Below are 25079 nucleotides of genomic sequence, written 5' to 3'. Positions count from 1 at the left end.
GTGGGAAGGACTTTTTAAAAATTCAGCATACAATTGACATTTACGGCTTTTCTTTTTTATCTTGAAATTCCATCACCTAGCACTGCGATGGGCAGTGGATAAATGTGTGAAAAGTTAATCACTGCCTGGATCTCAAGAGGACCCAGGTGAAGAATTCCCTCCCATTCCAAGGAACAACTATATATCCTGCTCCTCTTTTGGGAACAGTCATGACCTTCAGAGTGGGAACGTTTTAAATGCCTCCCCCCATCTTAAGAAGCAACAAATTCCACTCTTATAGAAGCCCTGGGCCATCGGTGTTGATGATGTGTTTTCAGAGCAATGCGAAGTAAAAAACCTTCAGTAGCTCTGTGAAGGGAGTGGCACAGAAATGTTGAAGGCAATAGAAAACAACGAATTCTCACAAAATCAAAGCCCCTTAGTGGTGGTAGGATAGAGAAACACAATTGTCTGCACACATCATTTGAAATTAAGCAAGTATCACTCATTATCACTCAACTACTTATTTGAAAGTCCTTTCATCTCGTCTGAGGACAGCACCGAGCATCCCGAGGGTCAGCATCATCTGCGAGCATCAGCACGAGCCTCACTTACGTTCCTTGCCCAGGAAGAAGGAGTAGAAGCAGAGGTGGTTGATGCTGAGGTACAGCCAGCCTTGGCGGGGAACCCGGCCCTTCCAGCAGCAGCAGGAGTAATAGGTGACCAGCTTCTCCGCCTCCGGGAAGTTGAACCTGGCCTCGAATTTCACCAAAGCATCTCGGAACTTCTCGGGCTCTTCTTCCTGCTCCGCAAGCCTGCTGCTTGTCTCCTCCGCGATCAGAGCCTGGCACGCAGAAAGATAACGTCCCCTCGTCAGCGAGAGGGACAAGGGGAGGGGCAGACAGAGGCGGGAAGGGACCGCCAAGCGCAGGCACCTGATGCAGCTACACTGCCCACCAACACACACCAGGGGTGGAGGAGGGTGGCCGTCTACCACCCAGAAGCACGGCCATGGCGGGGCGGAGGGGCAGGGGGAAAAAACATAGGATCAAATCTCTCACTTGGCCATTAACTAATCAGCCCTGAGGCTTTGGTCAAATTGCTGACCTCGAAGCCTGAGTCTTCTAACCAAGTACCTCTCCCGGCTCTCCCTACAGGGACAGGATACCTCCCAGCTCTCCCTACAGGGACAGGATGGTCAAACTACTGGCTCAAGTGTGAATCTGATGCACCAACCTTGAAGAACTACCCAAGTTGGAGTTACACGTTAGCCTCTTTAAAAAAGCTAATGAAGGTCTTCCTCATTTGGCTCAAATCTTTTTTAAGACTTTATTTATTTATTCGTAAGAGACACAGAGAAAGAGAGAGAGGCAGAGACACAGGCAGAGGGAGAAGCAGGCTCCATGTGGGGATCCTGATGCAGGACTTGATCCCAGGACCCCAGGAACATGACCTGAGCCAAAGGCAGACGCTCAACCACTGAGCCACCCAGGCGTCCCAAGGTCCAAAACTTGTAATCCAAAGCCAACAGGTGCCTGATTGTGTGACATCTGACACCTTTCACTACCACTAAACATTCTACGGTCTTCTAAGGTAGAAAAGAAGTATGTTGGTCATGGTTATAAATACATCCAAAGCACTCAGGTGCACAGGGAGGGAAGATAAAAAAGAAAACATCTGAACATACAGCTGCATTACCAACAAAAAGTAACAGTAAGGATCCTTTCTAAATCTAGCATAAGGCTGCAAAAGCGCCTAGAACATGAGCTTGTGGACTGTTCCTGAGGGGTCACAACTCACTGACGAGATCAGAATTGATTCCCCACATCCCTGTATTTTACGAAAGGCTAAGTCCCTTAAGACAAGGCCACTTTGGAGGAACATGGGTGGGTGGCTTAGCCAGCTAAACATCTGCTATAGCTCAGGTCATGATTTCAGGGTCCTGGGATGGAGCCCTGTGTCAGGCTCCCTCCTCAGCAGGGTGTCTGCTTCTCCCTCTCCCTCTGCCCTTTCTCCTCTGTCCCTCCCTCTTGCTCACTCACTCACCCTCTCAAATAAATAAAAATCTTACCAAAAAAAAAAAAAAAAGACAAGCCCACTTTTTTGGGCCTCTGGCTGGCTGTCAGTAGAGAACCCTTGATCTCAGGGTTGTAGGTTCAAGCCCCATGTGGGGTGTAGAGATTACTTAAAAGTTACTTTAAAAAATAAAATCTTTCCAAAAAAAAAAAAAAGATGAGGCGACTTTTGGGGCATAGTTACTAGTTTTATAAACTAGTTTATAAAATTACCTGGGAGTTACTATTTAAATAAGATTTATTAAACAAATCTGGTAAAATTTCAAGTGCTTTTAATTTCCTCCATTATGTTTTTCTTCTTTTCCAAATTTTACTTAACCAGACATTATGAAATAGAGTTATAAGAAAGATGAATAATTTTCAAAGCATATGTAACATACAAAGCTCTGGACCAGGAGGTGTGAAAGGGGATTTTAGGAAGGCTCTACAGCAAAGAGTCGTGGAAGCAGAACACAATACACCAGCTCCAGATGCAGTCATGACAGTGGCTGTATAGACTCCTGACTTCTGTGGATCACAGGGTCTGGTGATGAGCACAACTCCAAGGACAGAGGTTTCTTTAAAGCTTTATAGAGTGGCCAACTGCTAAGAATATGAGTAGGAAAGCCCCAATTCCAAATTCCTTTGTATCTTCCCAGAGGAAAGGGAGAACCTACACTTCATGGTGGCCCCAAAGGTATAACCGCATCTCAGACCCCAAGAACTCCTCCAACCCTAGTCCCTGCTCCAGGTCAACAGCCTCCCTGTGACTATTCTTTGTATGTTTAAGATTTTTATTTATTGGACAGAGAAAGGGAGCACAAGCATGAGGAGCAGCAGAGGGAGAGGGAGAAGCAGACTCCCCACTGAGCAGGGAGCCCGATCCCAGGACCCTAGAATCATGACCTGAGCCAAAAGCAGACACTTAACCCATTGAGCCACCCAAGCACTCATGGTTTGTTTTTTTAAAGGCATTTCAGTTCTGATGTGCAGGGATCAGAATACACCATTCCAAACTACACTACTTTGGCATGAGGATTATTATGAGCTGTAGACAACTGAAAAACAGCAGGCATCAAAAGACTCTCCACCCTCCCCCACTACTTGCCTAAGGACATCAATACCCATTGGTGCAGGTGCCTCCCTCTCCTGTGCCAGGAAGAGGAGGGTAACTCTAGATTCTGACCAGCACGTAGAAGAATCTACACAACAAACCTCACAAAAACAGCCCTTCCTCTCTTCCTTTCATTCCCCCCACATTTACCTTCCCACAGTTGGCCACCCCTGAAAGGCTTTGTCTTGTCCCTTCTCTACAAATGCATTGTTCTTTGTTGAGATGCTGTATAAGCCCCACAATCTAACCACCCCTCTGAGATACTCATCACTGAGTTTCTCCCATGTGTATGCACACTGTGCATGTTGATCAACTGTTTTTCTCATCAATTTGACTTCTGTCGGTTTTAATCTCAAGGCCATAGGAGGAGAATCTAGGAGGGTAGAGGAAAAGCTGCTTCCTCCTCTGCAGCTTTCCTAAGGCCACTACAGCAGAAATGAATTTCCTTCCTCCATATTAAAAAAGAGAAACCCTAAATTAAAGAGCCACCACAACATAGGTGAGGCTAAGGAGAAGAGAGGTTAAAAGTGTGAAAAATAACTGTGAAATAGGCATTTCTGTAGCTAAGCCCCAATGCAATCTGTCCCAGGGAACCAGGCTAGTCCATCAGACCAGGCAGAGATGGTAACCCACGGGATGGATAAGTCTCCACCACAGTGTACGTCCACCTGCCAACCCCACAGGCCAGAGGTGACCCCCAAGAGCCATCAGCCAACACTGCTATGCTGCCTGGGCTCAGGTTGCTACCTGGTGACATTAGAGTCCTGATGCCCAAAGGAAAAGAACAGGCCTGTTTTATCCCTCTGAAACCAAGAATTCACTTTGACAGCTTTACTAAAAGCTGAAGTACTCGCCGTGTTAAAAAAGGCAAACTTTTCTTTTAATTAAAAAAATTTTAAAAGATTTATTTGAGTGAATGAGGGTGGGGAGGAAGGGAGGGAGGGAGGGAAGGAGAGAGACAGAGAGAAAGTACATGAGAGAGAGCATAAGCATGATGGAAGAACAGAGATGGGGGGAGAAGCAGGCTCCCTGCTGAGCAGGGAACTCCATGCAAGACAACCCCAGGACCCTGGGATCATGGCCTGAGCTGAAGGCAGATGCTTAACTGACTCAGCCACCCAGGTGACCCACAAAAGGCAAACTTTCAAAGAAAAAAAAAATAAACAAAATCAATGGTTTGGGGTATTTTACCCTCAGGGAGGAAACCTGGATTACAGGCTAAGGTGTTGTGAAGTGTTTAATAAGGGTTATTTTTTTTTTAAGATTTTATTTATTTATTCATGAGAGACACAGAGAGCGAGAGAAACAGAGACACAGGCAGAGGGAGAAACCGGCTCCATGCAGGGAGCCCGATGTGGGACTCGATCTCGGGTCTCTAGGATCACGCCCTGGGCCGAAGGTAGCGCTAAACCACTGAGCCACCCGGGCTGCCCTAATAAGGGTTAAATTCAAAATGGGAAACAGTCTCTCCCTGCCTGGTGGGGCTTTTAAAGCACTGAGTACCAATCATGTTGTTGCAATGACAGTTATAGAAGATGGAACTCACAGGAGATATTAACAGTTACCCCCCAAAATATTCCTGTCTTGCCTTCTCAAGATGTAATTGGTTTTAATTCCATTTAATCAACATATTTTAAGAATAAACAGCCACTTTTAGGAAGAGGAAAGTGCCAGGTCCAACGAAATAGAATGACAAGCTATCACAACTGCAAAAAGGTGGAAATAACAAATTTAAGGAATCAAGTAACATTTCTGCTCTGCAAAAACAAATGTTAACATTTTTTTTTCCTAAGACAAGAGAGGACCTTCACTGCTGTGAAGGAGAACAAAAACTTGAGCCTGAGAACGAGGTACAGATTTTCCAATTTCAGGTGTACTTTGCCAGATTGTAAAGGTTGACAGGTGACAAGTCCAACTCCATGGACTGTGAATTAAGCCAAAACGTTCAGTTATGGTAGAGAAAACTGTGCAAGTCTGATCAAAAATGCTGCAGGCTCAAAATGTCATATGGAAGTTGTAAGCAATATGGAGAATCGGGGAGAAGCATTTCAATCAAGGACCTACCTTTACCTTCCCTTTGACAAAGCTGGCAATGTCATCTTTATTATCAAAGACAGACAAAGTATGAAGGAGATTTTGCTCCAGCCAGTCCCAATGCTGGTTTATTTCCTCTAATGTTGCACCTGGGTTAGAAGAGAAAAAGATACTGAGATTAAAAGGAACTCCCAGAACATGAATTCATTTTCCAAGTATCATGAAACCTGTGTTTGTTATTAAACATCCCAGTTTCTCACATCCTGGGCCACAGCAGACAAGGCAAGCACCTTCCTTTGGAGCTATAGTGTCCCTCACACTGCCTGTCCACTGCCACATCGATGAGCCAGGGAACCAAACAGGTTACCCTTGGGACTGCTGTGTGGACATCCTGCCTGCCTTGCTGATGCATGGACTTCCTACCACATCCACTCAAGTGACGGAAACATTTGTAATTATGCAGCTGGTCCAGGGGAAACAAGCCCCCCAAAGCAGGCCAATTCTCAACAGTCTCACATAGTTTTTACCCTGTGAGAACAGGAATCTCTCAAGAGGGACCTCAGCCCTCTGAGGGTCCCAGAAGAGCTTCCTGAGACAGCTCTACTGGTTGCCCAAGGGTGTTGCCACTCACAACAGGCATCATTAAATACAACAGCAACCACCTTGGGAATTTCCAGGTTTACCAGTCTACACTTTATATCATTCGCAACAATATTCCTTAAGAACGCACATAAAAGAACTTGTATAGTCAATGTTAAAAATGCACATTAAATCATGTATAGTAGGTTAATTTCTTTCAAAGGCAGTTAAAAAGAGATCGTCCCATTATTGAAGCATTAAGCAACACATTACCAAAAAGCTTAGGTATTTTAGTATTTTGAGGAGTCTCCTAGTACTTTCCACAGGCAATGGGCACCTTGGCACATGGACCATGCCAGCTCCCAGTGAAGGACCCAGCATAGAGCAGGTGCTCGATAAAGTCCCCCAACTTGAAGCAAGCATGGTCCTGGATAAGACCATGGATAAGAAAAGGGACCTGGGCATCAGGTATGTGTACTACAGAAATAGATAAATGCACAGCTAGGACCAGATTTCCCAAATGGGAAGCAGGAGATGTTCTAACCTCAAGGGCTACCAAACATCAGTTCAGAATAAGCTCGCCAATGTGAGAGGCATAATGCTCAACAGAACCATGTACCACATACACAAAAGCCAGATATGCATTTTGTTAACACCAAACTTTCTGTATGCTGTTTGCAGCTCTCTTCCCTGTAGAGTATAGATGCATGTAGCCCAGGCATAAAAATGCCAGAGAACTCACTCCAGACTTGTGCATTTGAGGGGAGTATAAAGAACATCCGTGTTAGGACTGTTGTTCTGAACGGACAGTTTGGGGAGGAGTCATTAGAGCAACTGAAGAGAATTCTTCATAAGGAAAAGTGTGTGTGTGTGTGTGTGTGTGTGTGAGAGAGAGAGAGAGAGAGAGAGAGAGAGAGAGAGAGAGAGATCTAGTCTCTCTTCCTCTTTTTCTAAGGAATCCCATCATGGGGGCCTCACTCTTAGGACTTTCTCTAGACTTAATTACCTCCCCAGGTCCCACCTATAAATACTACCACATTCGGGTTTAAGCCTTCAGTATATGAATATGGGAAAGGAAGACACCATACAGTCCACACCAACCAGTGCTGGTGCCCAGCTGTTCATCAGCCCTATCTCCCACTCTTGCTCTTTAAGGATCAACAGACCAAAGATGCAGCCATGTGTGGTTTAGGAGAGCTAGCTCTGGAGAAGCATGGTCAGGATCCTCTCACTGTCCATCCCCCTCCCATCCAGGAGGCCCTTGTGGTGGTGGGAAAAACCCTGGCCCTCAGGCTCTGCATTCTTCTTGTAAGAGGGAAAGATCCTTTTAAAACAAAATCAAACCGAGTTATTCCAGGCTCCACAGCATGACTCTTGTGAAGCTTCTGAATGTTGTCTACCTGAACTGTGGCCCCTCAAGGTCTGCTTGGTTCCTCACATTCAGGGCTGAGGTTTGCCCACCTCTGGCTTAAATCTCTGCCCTCTGGTGTTTTCCAATGGCAACCATGTAGATGTCAGGCACAAAACCACCTCCTATATCTGGGGAGTCAGCCATGGTGTCTTCCTAGGGGCAGACGGCACATCACACCATCTCAAGAGAGTCTTCGTATCTTCACTAAAGCCAATACACTTGCACAGGGGCCCTGGGGACCCCTGGACCTCTGCCCTTCTCTTTAAGGTTTACACTTTCTAGATCTTTGTACTTTATTATCATAATAAAACCAACTGGTGAGATTTTTTTTTATGGCAAGGACTAAATGGGAAAAATTACCCTCACTAGACATCAATCTTTGAGGGTATTTTTAAGACTCATTTATTTATTTTAAAGGGAGAAACCATGTGAGCAGGTGAGGAGACAGAAGGAGAGAGCATCTCAAGCAGAGTCCCCACTGAGTGTAGAACCTCCGGGGGGCGGGGGGAGGCGCTCAATCCCAGACTGAGACCATGACCTGAGCCAAAATCAAGAGTCAGATGTTCAACTGACTGAGCCACCCAGGTGCCCCTTGAGTATGTTTTCAGGACTTCTTAATTTATTAAAAGAAAGAAAAAAAAAAAAAAAACACCTTGGCAGAATGAGAAAGAACAAGAGAAGGGAGAAGACTCACCTTTGTGTCCTTTCTATTCCAGGGACTAGCTCACTTCTGTGTAATAAAGACTTCTAAATGAGGAAATGGAGGTTCAAACACTTCTCCAAAGTCATATGTACCGAAGGAAAGGCAAAAGCAGAGTATGAACTCATTCTCTATAACCTTGAGGTACCCTGGAGTCCTCTTGAAATAAACTGCATTTCAATTTCAAAGTAACATTTACATAATCCTTAGGTCCCTTACTTCCTATGGCTTGACACTAACAACAAAAACAAAATCTCATTTTGTGTTTGCACTTAGAAAAATTCCAATTTCCTGCGTGTATCATTCTGGATGACACAAAACAGGTTTCCATTTACCCTATTAAGCTCATAGGGCCAGCACAGTTCATTCTTAAGGATGACGTGCCTGTTTAGCTGTTAACTGATAACCAAAGACACCATGAACAAAACTATAAACAAGCTCCCAACACAGTGTACCCCACGGAAAGAAGACCTGAAATGAAGTCATCAAAAATTTAGGCTTTAATTCTTTTTAAGAGTCTTCTATCTATGAGGAGGAGCTTATGACAGGGAAAGATAATACTAAAACGAAACCAAGCCTACACCTTGAGAGAGAAAACAGGCACACACATAAAACTGTGTCACTGAGTTACAGTAAGATCTCATTACAATCTCCCCGTTCCTGAATATAAGACATAGCTGTATGCCTCTCCCAGCCAAGACAATCGATATGATGAAACTTTTCCACCCTACTGTGTTCCATTTCCTACAAAAGTTGCCAAATGACAGGGAAATTTTCCAAACTATAATTTCCTCTGCAGGGAAGTCTTATGATAGACTTCCAAAATACCGTAAATCAGTGCAAACCACTACATGTCCTCAGCCCCAAAGGATTAAAGAGGAAAGTCACTCAACAAATCTCATACACCAAAGTTCTAAGCCTACACCATAGCCAGGTTTCCCAAATTACACAAAGTAGTTCATCAGAAAATAGCTTTTCAAAAAATGAAACAGGGGCATCTGGGTGGCTCAGTTGATTAAGCATCTGCCTTTGGCTCAGGTCATGATCCCAGGGTCCTGGGATCGAGCCCCACATCAGGCTCCTCATTCAGTGAAGAATTTGCTTATCCCTCTCCCTCTGAACCTTCCTCTGCTTGTGTGCTTTCATGCACTCTCACAAATAAAATCTTCCCAAAAAATTAAAATTAAAAAAATAAAAAATGAAATAGAAAAGAGACTACATGGTACTTTATTTTTTTTAATTTTTATTTATTTATGATAGTCAGAGAGAGAGAGAGAGGCAGAGACACAGGCAGAGGGAGAAGCAGGCTCCATGCACCGGGAGCCCGACGTGGGATTCGATCCCGGGTCTCCAGGATCGCGCCCTGGGCCAAAGGCAGGCGCCAAACCGCCGCGCCACCCAGGGATCCCATACATGGTACTTTATAAGGGCAACCACTGGCTTGTAAAATATTTGTTAGAGGTAAGCACACACATATCAATATTTTTCTGTCTACGGGTCATGCTCAAAAAACTCTGGAAAGCCACGACATTATGGACATACCAGTGGTGGGAAACGTAAAGAGAAAATAAGAACAGAAGAGAGTAAAACATCCTCATGATTAGACTGGCTTAATGTAATATGATTTAATGATAAAATGATAAAAATAAAAAACCTACAAATTAACAGCATAGCAATATTCTCAGGCCTTCCAAAAACCAAGACAGAGGAGAGCTTTCATTATGGACTTAAATGTGTACCCCCTACAAATGTATATGCTAAAGCCCTAACCCCCACTATGACCACATTTGGAAACAGGCCTTAAAGGAGTAATTAAGGTTAAATGAGATCATAAAGGTGGCACTGGGATCTGAGAAAACTAGTGCTCTCTTAAAACGAAGAGGGGTGCCTTGGTGGTGCCAGTGGTTCAACATCTGGCTCTTGATTTCAGCTCCGGTCATGTTCCCCAGAGCAATGAGATTGAGTCCCAAATTGGGGTCCACACTCAGCATGGAGTCTGCTTGAGATTCTCTCCCTCCTTCCCCTTCTCCCTCTGCCCCTACCCCTGACACACTCGCTCACTCATTCTTGCTCTCTTTTTCTCTCTAAAAAATAAATAAATCTTTTTTTTTTTAATTGAAGAAGAGGAAGAGACACCAGGAATGTGCCACGTGAGGACACAGGGAGAAGATGGCTGTCTGTAAGCCAAGGAGAGGGCTTCAGGAGAAACCAACCCTGCCAGCACCTGGACCAAGGACTCTCAAGCCTCCAGAACTGTGAGCAAATAAACATTGGGTTAAGCCACCCAGTCTGTGGGTTTTTTTGTTATGGCAGCTCTAGAAGGCCAATATAGCTATTTAAAACCAAAATTTATAGGAACACTGTGGATTTTAACAGAAGTCCAATTGGCAAAATTATACCTTGTCTTACTAAGGCAAAATAAGATTTCTACCGTTACGGAGTAAGACTTCTATTTCCTATGAAAATTAAAGGTCAAAGGATCTTAAACATTACCCTCACAAGAAGTCAAATCGGACTTATAAATGCCCATACCAAACTAAAATACAGTACTAGAAACCCCAATTAACCACAGAACAACCAACAGTGCTGATTTATAAATTACCAACTATAAGGACAGCCAGAGGTGGTAGGTACAGGACATTTTCTGGATTCTTAGCATGTCCCCAGGCATCTTGTTAGATATGTCATGCACTTGATATTGTTTATCTTAATAAAAAATAGCACAAGGTAAGTGGTACTATTTTCTGGGTAAGAAAACTCAGAGCAGAGAAGAGCCAAGTTCAAGGCTGGTTCTTCTGGCTTCTAAGGCCTCACTCTATCCTAACACACAGTAGAGATGGCAGCCTCGGGAGCTGGGCAGGCAGCTCCCAAGAGCTGAGTCACTTTCAAATTCACACACAGTATTTATTCGCTTAGGTTTTCCCCAGAGGTATTTTCAGGAAATAAAACAAGCATCTCATTGTCTATACCTACAGCCTCTGCACCAACACAGCCATAAATAACTTGATCCAAGCTTCAGTTTCCAAAAGCAACTGTTTGCTCTGCTTAACAACTGTCCGACCAAATTAAGGGTCTTTCCCAGCCACCTAAATCCTAATTTACAATGAATGGACATTCCATGTGTGCAGTTCAGATCTGTTTCTTTGAAATAGTACATTTCTCCTCCGTCCAAACACTAAATGTCTACCACCAAATGCTTGGGCTAAAAAGCCATACAGACCACAAAGGGGCTAATTAAAAGCAACACTGCCAAGACGGTGTCATTTCTAAATTTCACTCAACACTCACCCTACACAGAGTAACTCAGAGACAAAGAATTTGAGGGAAAAAAAAAAAAAATCACAAATGAGCAGGGGAGAGGGCTGAGCCAAAGCCTTTCATTTTCAGAAGCCACACACTCTTCACATGAATATTCTAACATCTGATCCATGCCTGAAGCAGTATCCTCACAGGAACCTGTGAAAGTTCAATATCACTATCACATCATGACTGACCGTGTTTTTACCCACGTACATCTCACTGTATTGCTTAAGAAATTAAGTTTTAAACATTTTTATGTAATTTATTTGACCTTTTCTGCCTTCAAATTAAGACACTGAGTCCCTAAAAGTACTTGCAATAAGTGAAAAACTCAATCTTCCTGACACTGGAAGTAAAATAGATTTTTAATTTATAATTAAAATAATCATTTAAAATGTCCTTCTTTTAGTGCTATTAGAAACACTTCTCAGAATTAGAAGCAAAGGTGTAAGAAAATCTGACCATTAACCAAAAGGGGGAAAAAAATCAATAGAAACAACCAGAAAGGACACAGATAAAATAATCAGACAAGGACATAAAATAGCTATTATAAAGACACTTCAAGTGTTCAAAAAAAGTAGAGGAAAGCAGGAGGATGGTGAGACACCAAATTAAAGATATGAAAAAAAATCTAAGCAAAACTTTCAGGGATGGATAAACAGTGTCTGAAATCACAAATAAACTGGATAGGATTAAAAGTAAATTACACACTGCAGGGGGAAAAAAAAGTAGGGAACTTGGACACGGTGATTAAAAACTAAAACGAAAAGCAGAAGAAAAAGGATTAACAAGAGAAGTAACATCATCAGTGAGCTATAGAATAGCAGCAAGCAGCTTTCTAATTGGAGTCCCAGGGGAAGAGGGTGTGGGGCCAGGAGGACAGAGAACAGAAAAATATGTATATATTTGAAGAAACAGCTCAATTTTTTCTCAAGTTTGATGAATACTATAAATATCCAAGAATATCAACAAACTCCAAGCAGAAAAAGTATCAAGAAAAATCACATGAATGCACATCTAATCAAACTGCTGGAAGCCAGTAAGGAAGAAAAAAAGATAATTATAAGAGCAATAAAGAATGATAGATTTGTCAGAAACAATGCAAGCCAGAACACATAGGAGAACGGCTTTAAAAGTATTAATAGAAAAAAGCTAACTCACAGGTACATGAATAAAAGGAGTGAATTCTTGTATAACTTGGGAATAATAAAACCTTCCTAACCATGCCTCAAAATCATAAAGTGTGAAAGAATGACATTCTAAATCCTGCTACGTTACATGATGAGATGAGCACTGGGTATTATACTATATGCTGGCAAATTGAATTAAAAAAATTTTTTTAAAACCTTTGCAAGGTAAAAACACACCAAAAGCAAAGCCCCACTAAAAGATAGGACAAACTGGAAAAAGATTTTTGTAATATCATTTCTCAGATAAAGGACTAATATTCCTAATATTTAGACAGTGTCTAAAAATTGAGGGGAAGAAAAGAATCACCTAAGAAAAAATGAAGCAAAGGGGAAGAACAAGGAGATTCTGAAAACAGCCCTCAAACATAAAAGATGCTAGACTTCCTCATAATACAAGGACAGCAAATGAGAACCACACAGAAACACCTATGAGGTTGGCGGAAATCCACAAGTTTGACAACAGATCCAATGATGAATCAGGGAAAATAGGTACTTTCATCCATCACTGATGGCAATTTTTTTCATTGGTACAAATCCAATGGAGGGAGGGAAATTTAGTAACATCTAACAAAGCTTCATATTCATTTACTAGAGTTGGGATTGTGGGACTTTAAGGGTAATCTATCCCAACGATTCAGCAGTAAAGGTACAAAATCACTCATCAGGTGAATTTATTTATTCACTGAAGCATCGCCAAGGATGAAAACACCACAAATGTCCATCAGTAAAGAACAGCTTGAATAAACTATGGTACTTCTACATAATGAAAAATAAAACAAAAACAAAAGAGAAGATAATCTGGACTCTGTGATATGGGATGATTTCCAAGATTTGTCCCTAAGTGAATAAAAGCAAGGCATAGGACAGAATATACATGATCTTTGTAAAAGATCCTCCTAGTAAAAGGAGGATGCGAGAATATAGAGTATATTTGTAAAACAAAACAGTAGAAAGCTAAGCTAGAAAAAGTGAGGTGTCCCTATGGCAGAGGGAAGGAGGCAAAAAGGGGATAGCAGTGAAAGCCTCGCTTCTCTACACACACCTTGTTTGTAGATTTTAAGGTTTGATTAAGGAATTATAAAAGAGTTTTCTTTTTTTTTTTAATTTTTATTTATTTATGATAGTCACAGAGAGAGAGAGAGAGGCAGAGACATAGGCAGAGGGAGAAGCAGGCTCCATGCACCGGGAGCCTGATGTGGGATTCGATCCCGGGTCTCCAGGATCACGCCCTGGGCCAAAGGCAGGCGCCAAACCGCTGCGCCACCCAGGGATCCCAAGTTTTCCTTTTTTTAAAAATTAATAAAGGAAAAAAAATACTGAATTTAAGTAAATTGATTTATCAGGTTATTAAAATGATTATACAGAGAAAACAGCTCTTTTAAACAATGTTGACTATACATCCATAGTTAAATATATTCTAAGGCCAAAGAGAGCTACCAAAACTTAAATTTCATTCAGTATTCTTATTAATGCTGCTGTTTTTTTAGAAATAGTATCTATGTGGATGTGTGAGATAGATAATAACTATGTGAATATTGTTAGAAACCAAGATTTTCAGTATATGAGAAAAGAAAAACACAAAATCCAAGCTAAGTTATAACTGTGGTTTTACAGTTGAATTAGAAAGATTAAAGTGAATTACATTCACATTAATATGTGAATCACTAGAGGTGCCTCAGTGGCTTAGTCAGTTAATCATCTGCTTTCAGCTCAGGTCAGGATCCTAGGGTCCTGGGATTGAGGCCCACATGGGGCTCCCTGCTTAGTGGGGACCCTGCTTCTCTGTCTCTCTCTGCCGTTCCCCCCAACTCATGCCTTCCCCTCCTCTCTCTAGCTTGCTCGCTCTCTCAAATAAATTAAAAAATATATATATGTGAAACCCTAAATCCTACTTCTAAACTAATCTTTATTTTTTTATTTTTTATTTTTCTAAACTAATCTTATACTATATGCTAACTTAGAATTTACATTAAAAACCTGAAACATAAAAAAGTTTATATGAACTCATGATTTTTCTTTTTCATAACACACACTTCTTAGCTCATACTTACTGAAAAGCCTTAGAAGCAGTGACAACCTAGTAACAATGAGCAACCCTATACCCTAGATGGTGCCCCCTACATACCATCCTCCACTAAAAGGAACTAGGGCCACTGAAGAAATGCCGGACCCAGACAGAAGGAAGAAAAGGCACAATGTGAACACTCAACCCTTACTGGCCAGAAAGCAGGGAAGCACTCAAATGTGATTGGGAGCAGGACCAAGTGCCAGAAGCCACAGGAAAGTGCTCTGAGGGGCAGATGAGGGCACAATCTGAGTACCACAAAGGACCACAATTAACGGACACATGCTGGGTTTATAAAAACTGGCTCCCAGTGTTCACTGTATAATCCTTTCAACTTCCTATACTTTGAAATTTTTCATGATAAAATATTGGGAGTGAAAAGCACTTTAAACTTTAAAACAATGCTAAAAAGGAAGAGGGAAGAAGAAGGGGGGTAAAAAACTAAAACAATTCACTTGTCACCAGTGCAGATCTCCAGGGCCCCAATGCCTCACACTAATGACAGGTCATTAAAGGGCCAACATCAGCATTCCCCTCCTCCCTTTTCTAAAGGTACCATGTTCTCAGGGTGACCACGCAGCCTCAGTGAAGGAGTTCAAGTTCTGTACAGTCAAGCTCAAGCTGACAGGTGTCGAAGAACAGATGAAATGGGGGGAGGGGGAGAAATCACTACATTGTGATATGATGAAAGATTGATGGAGAAGAAGGCAATGAAAGCAGCCACGTGAACTCATTAACTAAGCATCATTAGGAATAAGACATCCAGGGGAACCATGACTGCTGAGAGGACACAGAATAAAAGATGTGGAACAACCTATCAAGTTGTTTGGGGTTTGTTTTTTTTTTTTTTTTTTTTAATGCTGAATCTAAATTTAACTGAACGTTTTGAGGTATTTTTTTTTTAAGATTTTATTTATTTATTCATGAGAGGCACAGACAGAGAGGCAGAGACATAGGCAGAAGGAGAAGCAGGCTCCCTATGGGGAGCCCGATACGGGATTTGATCCTAGGACCCCAGGATCACAACCAGAGTGGGAGGCAGATGTTCAACCACTGAACTACCAATTGGTGGCTGAACATTTCTAAGTACCTTGTAGTTTGGGGGACATACATAGGACTAAGAAAGGAGCTGAGCTCTACCTTGAGGAAAGAAACAGAAGCGTAGAGTACAGGACATTCTACATTAAAACTGGCCGAATTTCTTCACCAAACAAATGACTTGGGGAAAATAAGCAGGGTCGGGGAGGGGGAATGAAGGATTTCCTGACTAAAGGAGACAAGAGACACAACCCTCAAATGAAGTGTGGTGGATTAGAACCACCCAGATCTACAAAGGACTCTTAAAGCAAACGAGCGAGCGGCCCTGGTTGGAATGCACCAGTGACACCAGAGTCCCAGTTAACTCCACTAGTTTAACAATGCCTTTGCAGGGGCAGAAGAATGGCCACAGATTCAGAGATTATTACTAAAATATGTAGAGGTGAAATACCGGTTTCTAGGATTTGCTTTAAAATACATTGGGGCTGGGGGGAGCACCTGGGTGGCTCAGTTGGTTAAATGTCTGCCTTTGGCTCAAGTCGTGATCTGGAATCAAGCTCTGCATTGGGCTCCCTGCTCTGCAGGGAACTTGCTTCTCTCTCTGCCAGTCTCTCTCTGGCTCTCATGAATAAAAAAAATACAATCTTTAAAAAAAATAAAATACATCGGGGGGTGAGGAGGAGGAGAGAATAAGAGATAAAGCAAAGTAGGCAAAACCATGATCCCAAGACATTTATTTTCTGATCCCAATGCATGGGCTTGTAAGAGGTCATTATGCTGTCCTCGCTACTTTGGGACATGTCTGAGAACATTTTGGGGTATGTCTGAAAATCTTCATAACGAAAAACACTTTAAAATCCCCTTGTTAACAAAAAAGTCATTGATTTCGATAAACTGACCTCCACACTTAGGAGGAACACTTTGTAAAAATTACACACGAAAGCAGAGCAAGAAACAAGGGTGAAGGATTTCACACTCCCTGAATTTCCTTATTATTTTTGCAATCAGGATCACTCCCAGCCCCAGGCAACTCAGATCATTGGGTTCAGCATAGGTCTGAGAAGCCAGCGCAACAGCAAGCCCTGAAGCAAGCCCTCTGGGAGGCAGACAGCTTCAAGGCATAAAACCAGCATGAAGGGATTAGGACAAAACATAGGCCAGAAAAACCTGTGAAAGAAGGAGCGCTCCCCATGCCACAGAGAGTCCAGAGGCTTCCAGTCTCACGCTCTGCCTTCATTTTCAATCATTAAGGAATCATCTAATAAAAACTCACTCACCAAAGTCATTTTATTTTGAAACCCATATGTCTTGGCCAGTCTCCTCACATCTACTAAAACAGAAGGGATGAAACCAGATGTCTGCCAAGATCCCCTCCAGATGGTTTCCTTTTTTCCAACAGGTCATGCTTTGTGCAAATGTTAGGCAACAAGGAAGATGACAGAGAAACCCAGCCTCACACCTTTAGATCTTATAGAGGTCATATTTATTCTTAAGTATGTCAAGTAACAAATCAGGATTTAGGGAGGAAGAGACTTCATGCGGAAGAATTATCTCAAGAGGGAGAAAGGGAGTGTGTTTCCACTGAGGGTGGGGACTGTGGCTACCTGGAGAATGCAAGACCATGGGGCCTGCCAATATCTACCTGGGTTAAAAAGCATTTTTTAAAAAGATTTTATTTATTTATGAGACACACACACACACACACACACACACACACACACACACACGGGGAGGGGCAGGTGCAGAGACAGGCAGAGGGAGAAGCAGGCTCCATGCAGGAAGCCTGATGTGGGACTTCAACCCGGGACCCAAGGATGACACCCTGGGCAAAGGCAGGCGCCAAACCGCTGAGTGAGCCAGGGATCCCCTAAAAAGCATTTTTTAAATAGGACTTTTGACCTTCAAATTTACGAAGTCTAAAAGTTACATGCAGGATTTGTCTGCTTTTTAAAATCATAAGTAACATCCCTAATGGACAAACATCTTCAGTGAGTTTAATTATTTGAGCCTAAGCAAAATTGTTTTAAAAAGTAGGAGCCTGGTGACAGAGACTCACCGAATGAAAAGAAGCATTAGCCAAGGCACGCCTCAGCCATTTCCAAGTGGAAATCCCACATGGAAAATGCCAGGTAGTGTTGTCCAAGGAAATCCAAGCAACTAAGAGCAAATATGACAAGTCACAGTAAGTCGCCTCCGAGTATGCACCCAGAAGAAAGTTCTAACTTTCCTCCTGCAGGGCTGCCTCCCAGATTTTCCTTGAAGTGCACAGTGAGTTCTGTTCTTGAAAAAAGATCTGGCTGGCACTTCCTTTGCTGCCCTGGCACAAAGTTCACCAGGACACTAATCTGATCCACCCTGGAACATTTCCTCCCATAATAAAATTCTCTCTCCAAAGACAAAGCAAATAGTGATGCAGAATACAAGAAACTAAAATGCCAGCCATGGTCAAGGGCAGAGATAAGAAAGAAATCATAAAAAATACTGAGAATGTTCTAGCAGGACCTGTGCCTGAGCCTACCCAGTGAGGCACTCCTGACACAAGATGTGGCCCTGGCAACTTACTAGGCAATTTATGCCTTGCTTCCTCCCTCTCCAAAGTCAGTAATTATGCCTACCTATACACTGTTGAGAGGAACAAATGAGGAAAGTTTGTGCAAAAGGAAAGAATTTTTTAAGCTGGAAAGCCTAACTCCCTGTGATTCACAATTCTTAAAAAAACATATGCCTCACATTTTCATTAGCAAAAGCATAAAGCGTCCTTTAACGACCTTGGAAATTTCAAAGTCATGTATTTTTTTCATTTTCTAAAGTGAAAGTATTAAAAAAAAAAAAGGAAAAAAACTTAGTTAAGATTTTATTTACTTGACAGAAAGAGAGAAAGAGAGTGCAAAAGCATGGGGAGCAGCAGGCAGAGGGAGAAGAGGCAGGTTCCCCCCAGAGAAGGGAGCCCACAAAGGGCTCCATCCCAGGACTCTGGGATCATGACCTGAGCCAAAAACAGATGCTTAACCGACTGAGCCACCGAGGTGCCCCTTAAGTTTTTTCAAACTACACATTTAACCCCTCCCCAGATACAGGTATGCTTCTGCCCATACAGGTGGGTATCTACCTTTGATAGACAGAAGGAAGATTCTGAAATGGAATTTCTGCTTGAAATTCTCTACACTCTACCGGTGTAAGGTGGTATCATGATGCTTGCCCATTTTCCTGCTCTCCCTCATTTCACTCAAAACCATGGCCTGAAACCTCGTTAAGAAGGTGAAAATTTTGTACTAATACTGTCACAAACAGTCACAAAAGTATTCGGGCACTCTGGGGTCCAAACTCAGATCTGTGAAGACATGAGCATTATTAAAAGATGATCTATACAAAAGTTTGACGACTTCCTCAGAAAGCTCCTGCTATCTTGGCCATGTTTCGCCCTGGCTGTCTTGAAGCAAGGCAATCAAGTCCTCTTTCAGTAACCAGAAAAGACAATCCACCCCATAGCTCAATTAATCAATGTTAAAAAGAGTCCAATTATTACATAATCGGTTTAACTCCTGGAACGATCAATGCAGATAATCCAGAGCCTTTTCTGGTTTTTTTTTTCCCTTGGTCCCCAAAACGAGGCAAAGACAATTCAGTCTTCCAGGCCATGGTAAAGAATAACATATGTGTCTATAACACACCAACAGCACCGAAAGTCACCTACCAACAGGAATATGAAGCAACATATGGGTAATTCACAGCTCAGACTTTTTTATGTTTAAAGATTTTATTTATTTGAGGAGAGAATGCACAAGCACAAGTGGTGGAGGGCAGGGGCAGAGGGAGAAGCAGACTGCTCACTAAGCAAAGAGCCTGACATGAGGCTCAATCCCAGGACCCTGAGATCATGACCTGGGCCTAAGGCAGACACTTAATCGACTGAGCCACCCAGGCGCCCCTAGCCTGGACTTTTCAACTGCCAAGAAAGTACAGGCTGAGACATCAGAAGAGACACCCCAACAATTTCTCCTTGCTCCTCCAGGGCCCCCAAAAGCCCTTCATGCTTAGATGTCAATGTGGTCCGAAGCTGACCCACCCAAGGCTGGAGCCCTGGACTACTCATCTCTTCCATCAACTCTTCCCTCCCCTCCCAACCCAGACCAGAAATTGACTCTTGAGATGTGACTCTCCTGGTTCCACTCACCATGTCCTTGATTTATTATTTTTTCTTTTTTTTCTTTTTTTTTTCCCTTGATTTATTTCTATTCAGGTGCTGATCACATGAAGCCCTCTTGGTTATGCAGTCCTAAAATGAACAAAATTCTGACACCTGCTACAACACAGACAAACCCTGAGGACATCACACCAGCCACAAAAGGACAAATATGTACAATTCCACTTCAAAGACACTCCTAAAGAAGCCAAATCCACAGAGACAGGAAGCAGAATGGTGGCCGCCAGAGGCTAGGGACGAAGGAATGGGACTTGGTGTTTGAAGGGCACAGAATTTCAGTTTGTGCAAGTGAGAAATTTCTGGAGATGGATGTGGTGATGGCCACACAATAATGTGAATGTACTTAATGCCACTGAACTATACACTTAAGAATGGTGAAGATGGTGAATTTTATGTTACATATATTTTACCACAATTTTAAAAAATGGTTTTTTGGGGGGTTGTTTTGTTTTGAAAGATTTTATTTATTCATGAGATAGAGAGAGAGAGGCAGAGACATAGGCAGAGGGAGCAGCAGGCTCCCAGCAGGCAGCTTGATGCAGGACTCAATCCCAGGACCCTGGGATCATGCCCTGAGCCGAAAGCAGATGCTCAACCACTAAGTCAGCCAGGGATCCTTTGTTTTGTTTTAAAGCAAGATCCCTGTTTTGCAAGTTTTTCTACTGCTCAATGGGTCCTGGACGCTTGTTTTACAGTTTCTGACCCAGGGCCTCACCCGGCCATGGAATATCCCTGCCCTGATTGCAGAAAGGACCAAGAAGTGTTATATAAGATTGCATGCCCCACCTTCCACTCCTTAGGTACTGGATGCTTAAGTGCTGAGCCCATTACCTTCTTTGACTAACAGACTACTTACTCATATCTAAAGCAGGAGTCCATACTGGACCACTGTGGCTTATTTGCTTGCCTACTATTTGCTGCACACCACGCTCTATCCTGGACACTGGATAACTTTTATCTTCATTAGAGGGCAGATTAAAAAAAAAAAAGTTAAGTAACAGCACTGGTAAGTGCTGGAGGGCTCCACCAGCAGAGTGGGGAAAGTAGTCAGGGTGGGGGAGGGGGGCCGGGAGAAGTTTCTCAGAGGGGGCATTTGGGTGTCAACCTGAAAGACAGGGCAGTCCTCCATACCTCTCTCCTACACAAGCCCTCACCACCCTCTCACCATGCATCTTTTATGCACTGAGGCCAGTGAGGTTTATAAAGCTTTGAGATTCGTTGGTCCATGTAAGTCAAAAAATAAAAGCAACTTATTGCTTAGCCCCTTCAAACCACAATCATCCACAAATCCGCTGCCAAATAATATTGTTCACCCGGGGGATTATCTACCTTGCTCTTCCACCTCTGCTTAAAAACAAACAGAAGGAAGGAAAGAAAGAAGAAGAAAATTCTTCTCAAAAGCTCTCCTGTAGTCTCCCCACGCTGCCGTGCAAACAGTCAAAAATCAAATCAAAAGTGGTTCTTGCAGGCCACTCTTCCTGTTCCTGCCCACGTCCTGGTGCCGCCCAGGCCTTTCCTACAGTTCTTCTTTGTGCTTTATCGGAGATTTAAAACCCGGGGCAGGGATCCTTTCTCAATGCTCAAGACACAATAAAATATTAAATATGTTGAGTCAATATCACAGCACAGGATGCCCAAGTGACTCCCAGAAGAGGCCTAAGGATCTCAATCAATACCACAAGCCAAGACACAAATACCCTCCCCGTTCTTTCTCCCCTAACCCAAGAAAAGCAGCGCTGGAAAGAACTACTGCATACACAGGGGACTTCTTGTGGGCAATACAGCTGAATAACGTGCAGCATCTGCAGACCTGCCATGGGTCAGGTCCAAGGCAAATACTCAGCCAAGTGGAAACTAAACAAAGCAGATCCTGGCTCAAGAGAAAGAATATTCTAGGAATTCAACCTTCTCAGGATTGCACTGTTTGGGCAGGGGAGTGGGAGAAGCAGGTAGAAGCTGCCACAAACTTTACAGCATGCAGTTCAGCATCAGAAAGTACATCGCCCTGCTGCAGAACTTCCTTACTATGTGCTCAGCAAGGATCTTGCCGCCTCTCACTTCCCTACTCTTCATTCCAGCTCTACCTGCCACCTCTGGATTGCTCAGTGTATTCCCCAGGGCCCCGTGAACACGAGTGGAGGGAGGCTCCTCACCCAGGAACCCCCTCACCACCCGAAACACTAAGCACGTGTCTGGTATGGGTCAGGCACTCAACATTTCACATGAATGGACTTTGGGGATTGAGAAGTATCCTGAAATATTTAAGTGTCTGGATGTTCATTTAGGTTTTTAAATACTAAAAAATTAGAACCAGTTAAGTATCTAATAAAGGACTAAATGAGTAACTTAGTCTACAGCCAGAAGGTTGAGGGCTGTGCAGCCATAAACTTGCTGTGGTCCAAAAGTACTCCAGGAGTCCCAAATGGCTACTGTAGACCTCCTGGACTACACAGATCCAGGAACTGAGCAGGGTCCCCACTCTGCAGACTCCCCAGAAACCAATCTAGTGAGACAAAACTCCAGGACATTCCCATCAAAAGCCCCAAACCCAGAGCAAGACCAACTATCTGGCCTGGGGAGAAATTGGAGAGAAAGAGAAAGGGACAGGGTCTTGCTGCATCCCACATCCAGCCCAGCAGCACACCTGTCCTCTCTGCTCTGTCACCAAAATACTACTCAGAAAGTTCTCCTACACTGGTGCATATACTACAGTGTCAGCCTTAGATGACCATGTCCAAGCATGAGTGGGATGCAGAGCAACAGCATAGCAACCAAGCCAACACCTGACAGCAGAAGAGGATAAACAGAGGAGTACAAGGTATTCAAAAGACAAACTGTGTCCTAGAAGAAACCCTCAAGGAAGAAAGGGAAATCCTCACAAACACTTCATGCTCCAAGACATCAAGAACATGAATTCAGGAAAATAAGAATGTAAAGAGGAAAAGATGAAACAGAAAAAAGGGGAGAGGAGATATCCAAGAAATGATGACCAAAACACAGTCAAATGAGGGGTGCCTAGGTGGTTCAGTCGGCTGAGCCTCTGACTTGATTTCAGTTCAGGTCACAATCTTGGGGTTATGGGATGGAACTCCGTGTCAGGCTCCACACTCAGCATGGAGTCTGCTTGTGATTCTCTCCCCCTCTCTCCCCCAGACCCCACTCATGTGTTCTCTCCCTCTCTAAATAAATTAAATGTTTAAAAAACACAGCCAAATTAGTAGGTTAAAGCAGCAAAGTGTGGGATACACAGCAGAAAACTGAATTATTATCTTAGAGGAAAGGATACTAGTTGAAGAGACAGATAGAAGCATAAAGGATACTAGTTGAAGAGACAGGTAAAAACAAGAACAAAAAGAAGACAACAGCTATCCAACAGAAAGGTCTCTGAGGTGGGGATTCCAATAAATGGAACATTAGGTGCATTTTTTTAAAGATTTATTTATTTATTTGTGATAGAGAGAGAAAGAGGCAGAGACACAAGAGGAGGGAGAAGCAGGCTCCATGCAGGAGCCCGATGTGGGACTCGATCCTGGGACTCCAGGATCACGCCCTAGGCCAAAGGCAGGCGCTAAACCGCTGAGCCACCCAGGGATCCCGATTAGGTGCATTTTTAAAAATACACATAATGAACAAGAAAATTTCCTGATGTGATTAAAGAAATCAAAAGCATACTGAAAGAGCACACTGAATTCCAGAAAAATCTAACACAATGTGTTCAAGGTAGTAACAGATCACAACCAAGTTACTAAACTACTTAACCTCAAGGATACAGACAGTTACAAGTGCAAAAAGCACATCACCCACAAGGGAGTAAAAAGGAGGGGGAAAAAAAAAAGGCCAGCCTCAGATTTCTCCCATTGCCTTGTTAATTACAGGAAGACCCTGGAGCAAGCTCTGGATGGCCAGAGACTATTATACCCAGCCAAGGTGTCATTAAAGTCCAAAGCAAGGGACAGACCCTTGTAAATGTGAGACAATGGGAGAAGAAAACAGGAATCTAGGCAATCAAGAGATGAGCCAAAATTAGGGCCCCTAGGTGGCTCAGTCATTTGGGCACCTGAGAGAGAGAGAGATGAGCCAAAATTAAAGATTCTGTATTAGGAAAGCCATACCTGAATAAAAGCATTAGATCAATTTAAGTAGAGGACAGAGCCAAAGAATGATGGACAGCATGACAATGGACAGAATGAAAAGTACAACATGAAGTTAATAATAACATGCTTTTAAGTGAGAAACCAGAGAGGAAGGAAAAAGAGTAAAAATGCTGGCACCTTGGCACCCTTCTAGGCTGGGGAGTAAACCCATATGGTCAGAATCACAACACTGCTTTAAAAAGCCACAATTCCTAACCTTGTGATGCTTTCACAAATCTCTTCCCTTAACCTTTAATGAACCCTTTAGAAAATAAGCTCTTGTGTTAAGGAAACATTTATTTTTGAAGCTTAACATTTCTCTGGTTTTACTTCAACTTCTCGCTTAGTTGAGATCAAGTAAAAACAATACTTTTGTTACAAAATAGCACTGTCAATTATTAGCATTGTAATTATTTTATTACAAAATAGCAGGTTCCATTTTCACAAAGTACAAAGGTACTTTTGTCTCCAAAACTATCACTGTACCTGCCCTAAATGCAGTATACAGTGGTCTCAATGAAGTGAACCCAGGGTGACCAGAGGTTACATTGAGCATCTAGAATATGGGGTAAGAGACATTTTCTTCCTTGTACTTGTCAAGTATTGATGGATTATACTGAATATGTGCCATTTTTATGATTTTATACTAATACAGAAGGATCTGTCTTAACTAGAACAAACTGGGGGAAAAAATTACCAAGATGTTATGTTAGCAGTGTTTAGAATTGTAGGGTGGATATGGTAAAAATTTTCTTCTTCATACTTTTCTGTATTCTCCAGGAAAAAAATATCCAGCATTGTTAAAGAGGGTGTGGTGATGCTGGAAATTTATGGTAGCTAGTCAAGTGTTGAGAGAAAAAAAACAAACTAGAAACCTCGACGTGTATTAGCACAGGTACACAGAAGAGTGGATCAGCACTGATAAGAGGGTACAGAAGATTTCCTGTCCTTTTCTCTTACCTAACTTAATTTCTGGAAAGTGAACATTTACAACTTGTATAGTTAAAAAGACACATATTGCTTTTGTTTCTTAATAGAAGAGGCTTCTCAGATGGAATGATTCCCAGTCCCTGAGATGCTGGCATGGCAGGTAGAGCATCAGAGAATGTAGGTGGATTAAAACCCCAGATGAAGAGGATGAAGGGATTTCAAAATTCCCATGGGGTGGAGCAGTCCAGTGATGCTGCATAAATGTAGAACAAGGGGGTGAAAACTGCCCTGAGTCAGACGCAGCCCTCAGACACTACCCAGGACGATGTTTTTTAGGTCAGAAACAAA

At 42.7% G+C, this 25079-nt stretch overlaps 1 protein-coding gene across 2 annotated transcripts in view; it reads right to left on the bottom strand.

Annotated features, from left to right (window-relative positions):
- TBC1D8 (TBC1 domain family member 8) overlaps window positions 1-25079 on the bottom strand; it is a 113009-nt gene that overhangs the window by 44620 nt on the left and 43310 nt on the right. For both annotated transcript variants that reach the window (XM_038550990.1, XM_038550991.1), the window contains exons 3-4: window positions 5212-5330; window positions 595-823 (exon numbers count right to left, since the gene is read on the bottom strand). In XM_038550990.1, the coding sequence (XP_038406918.1) occupies window positions 595-823; window positions 5212-5330 (348 nt within the window). The remainder of the gene's footprint in view (window positions 1-594; window positions 824-5211; window positions 5331-25079) is intronic.

Source organism: Canis lupus, chromosome 10, assembly GCF_011100685.1.
Source record: "Canis lupus familiaris isolate Mischka breed German Shepherd chromosome 10, alternate assembly UU_Cfam_GSD_1.0, whole genome shotgun sequence".
Classification (NCBI taxonomy): domain Eukaryota; kingdom Metazoa; phylum Chordata; class Mammalia; order Carnivora; family Canidae; genus Canis; species Canis lupus.
This window is presented reverse-complemented; position numbering and strand designations above follow the sequence as displayed.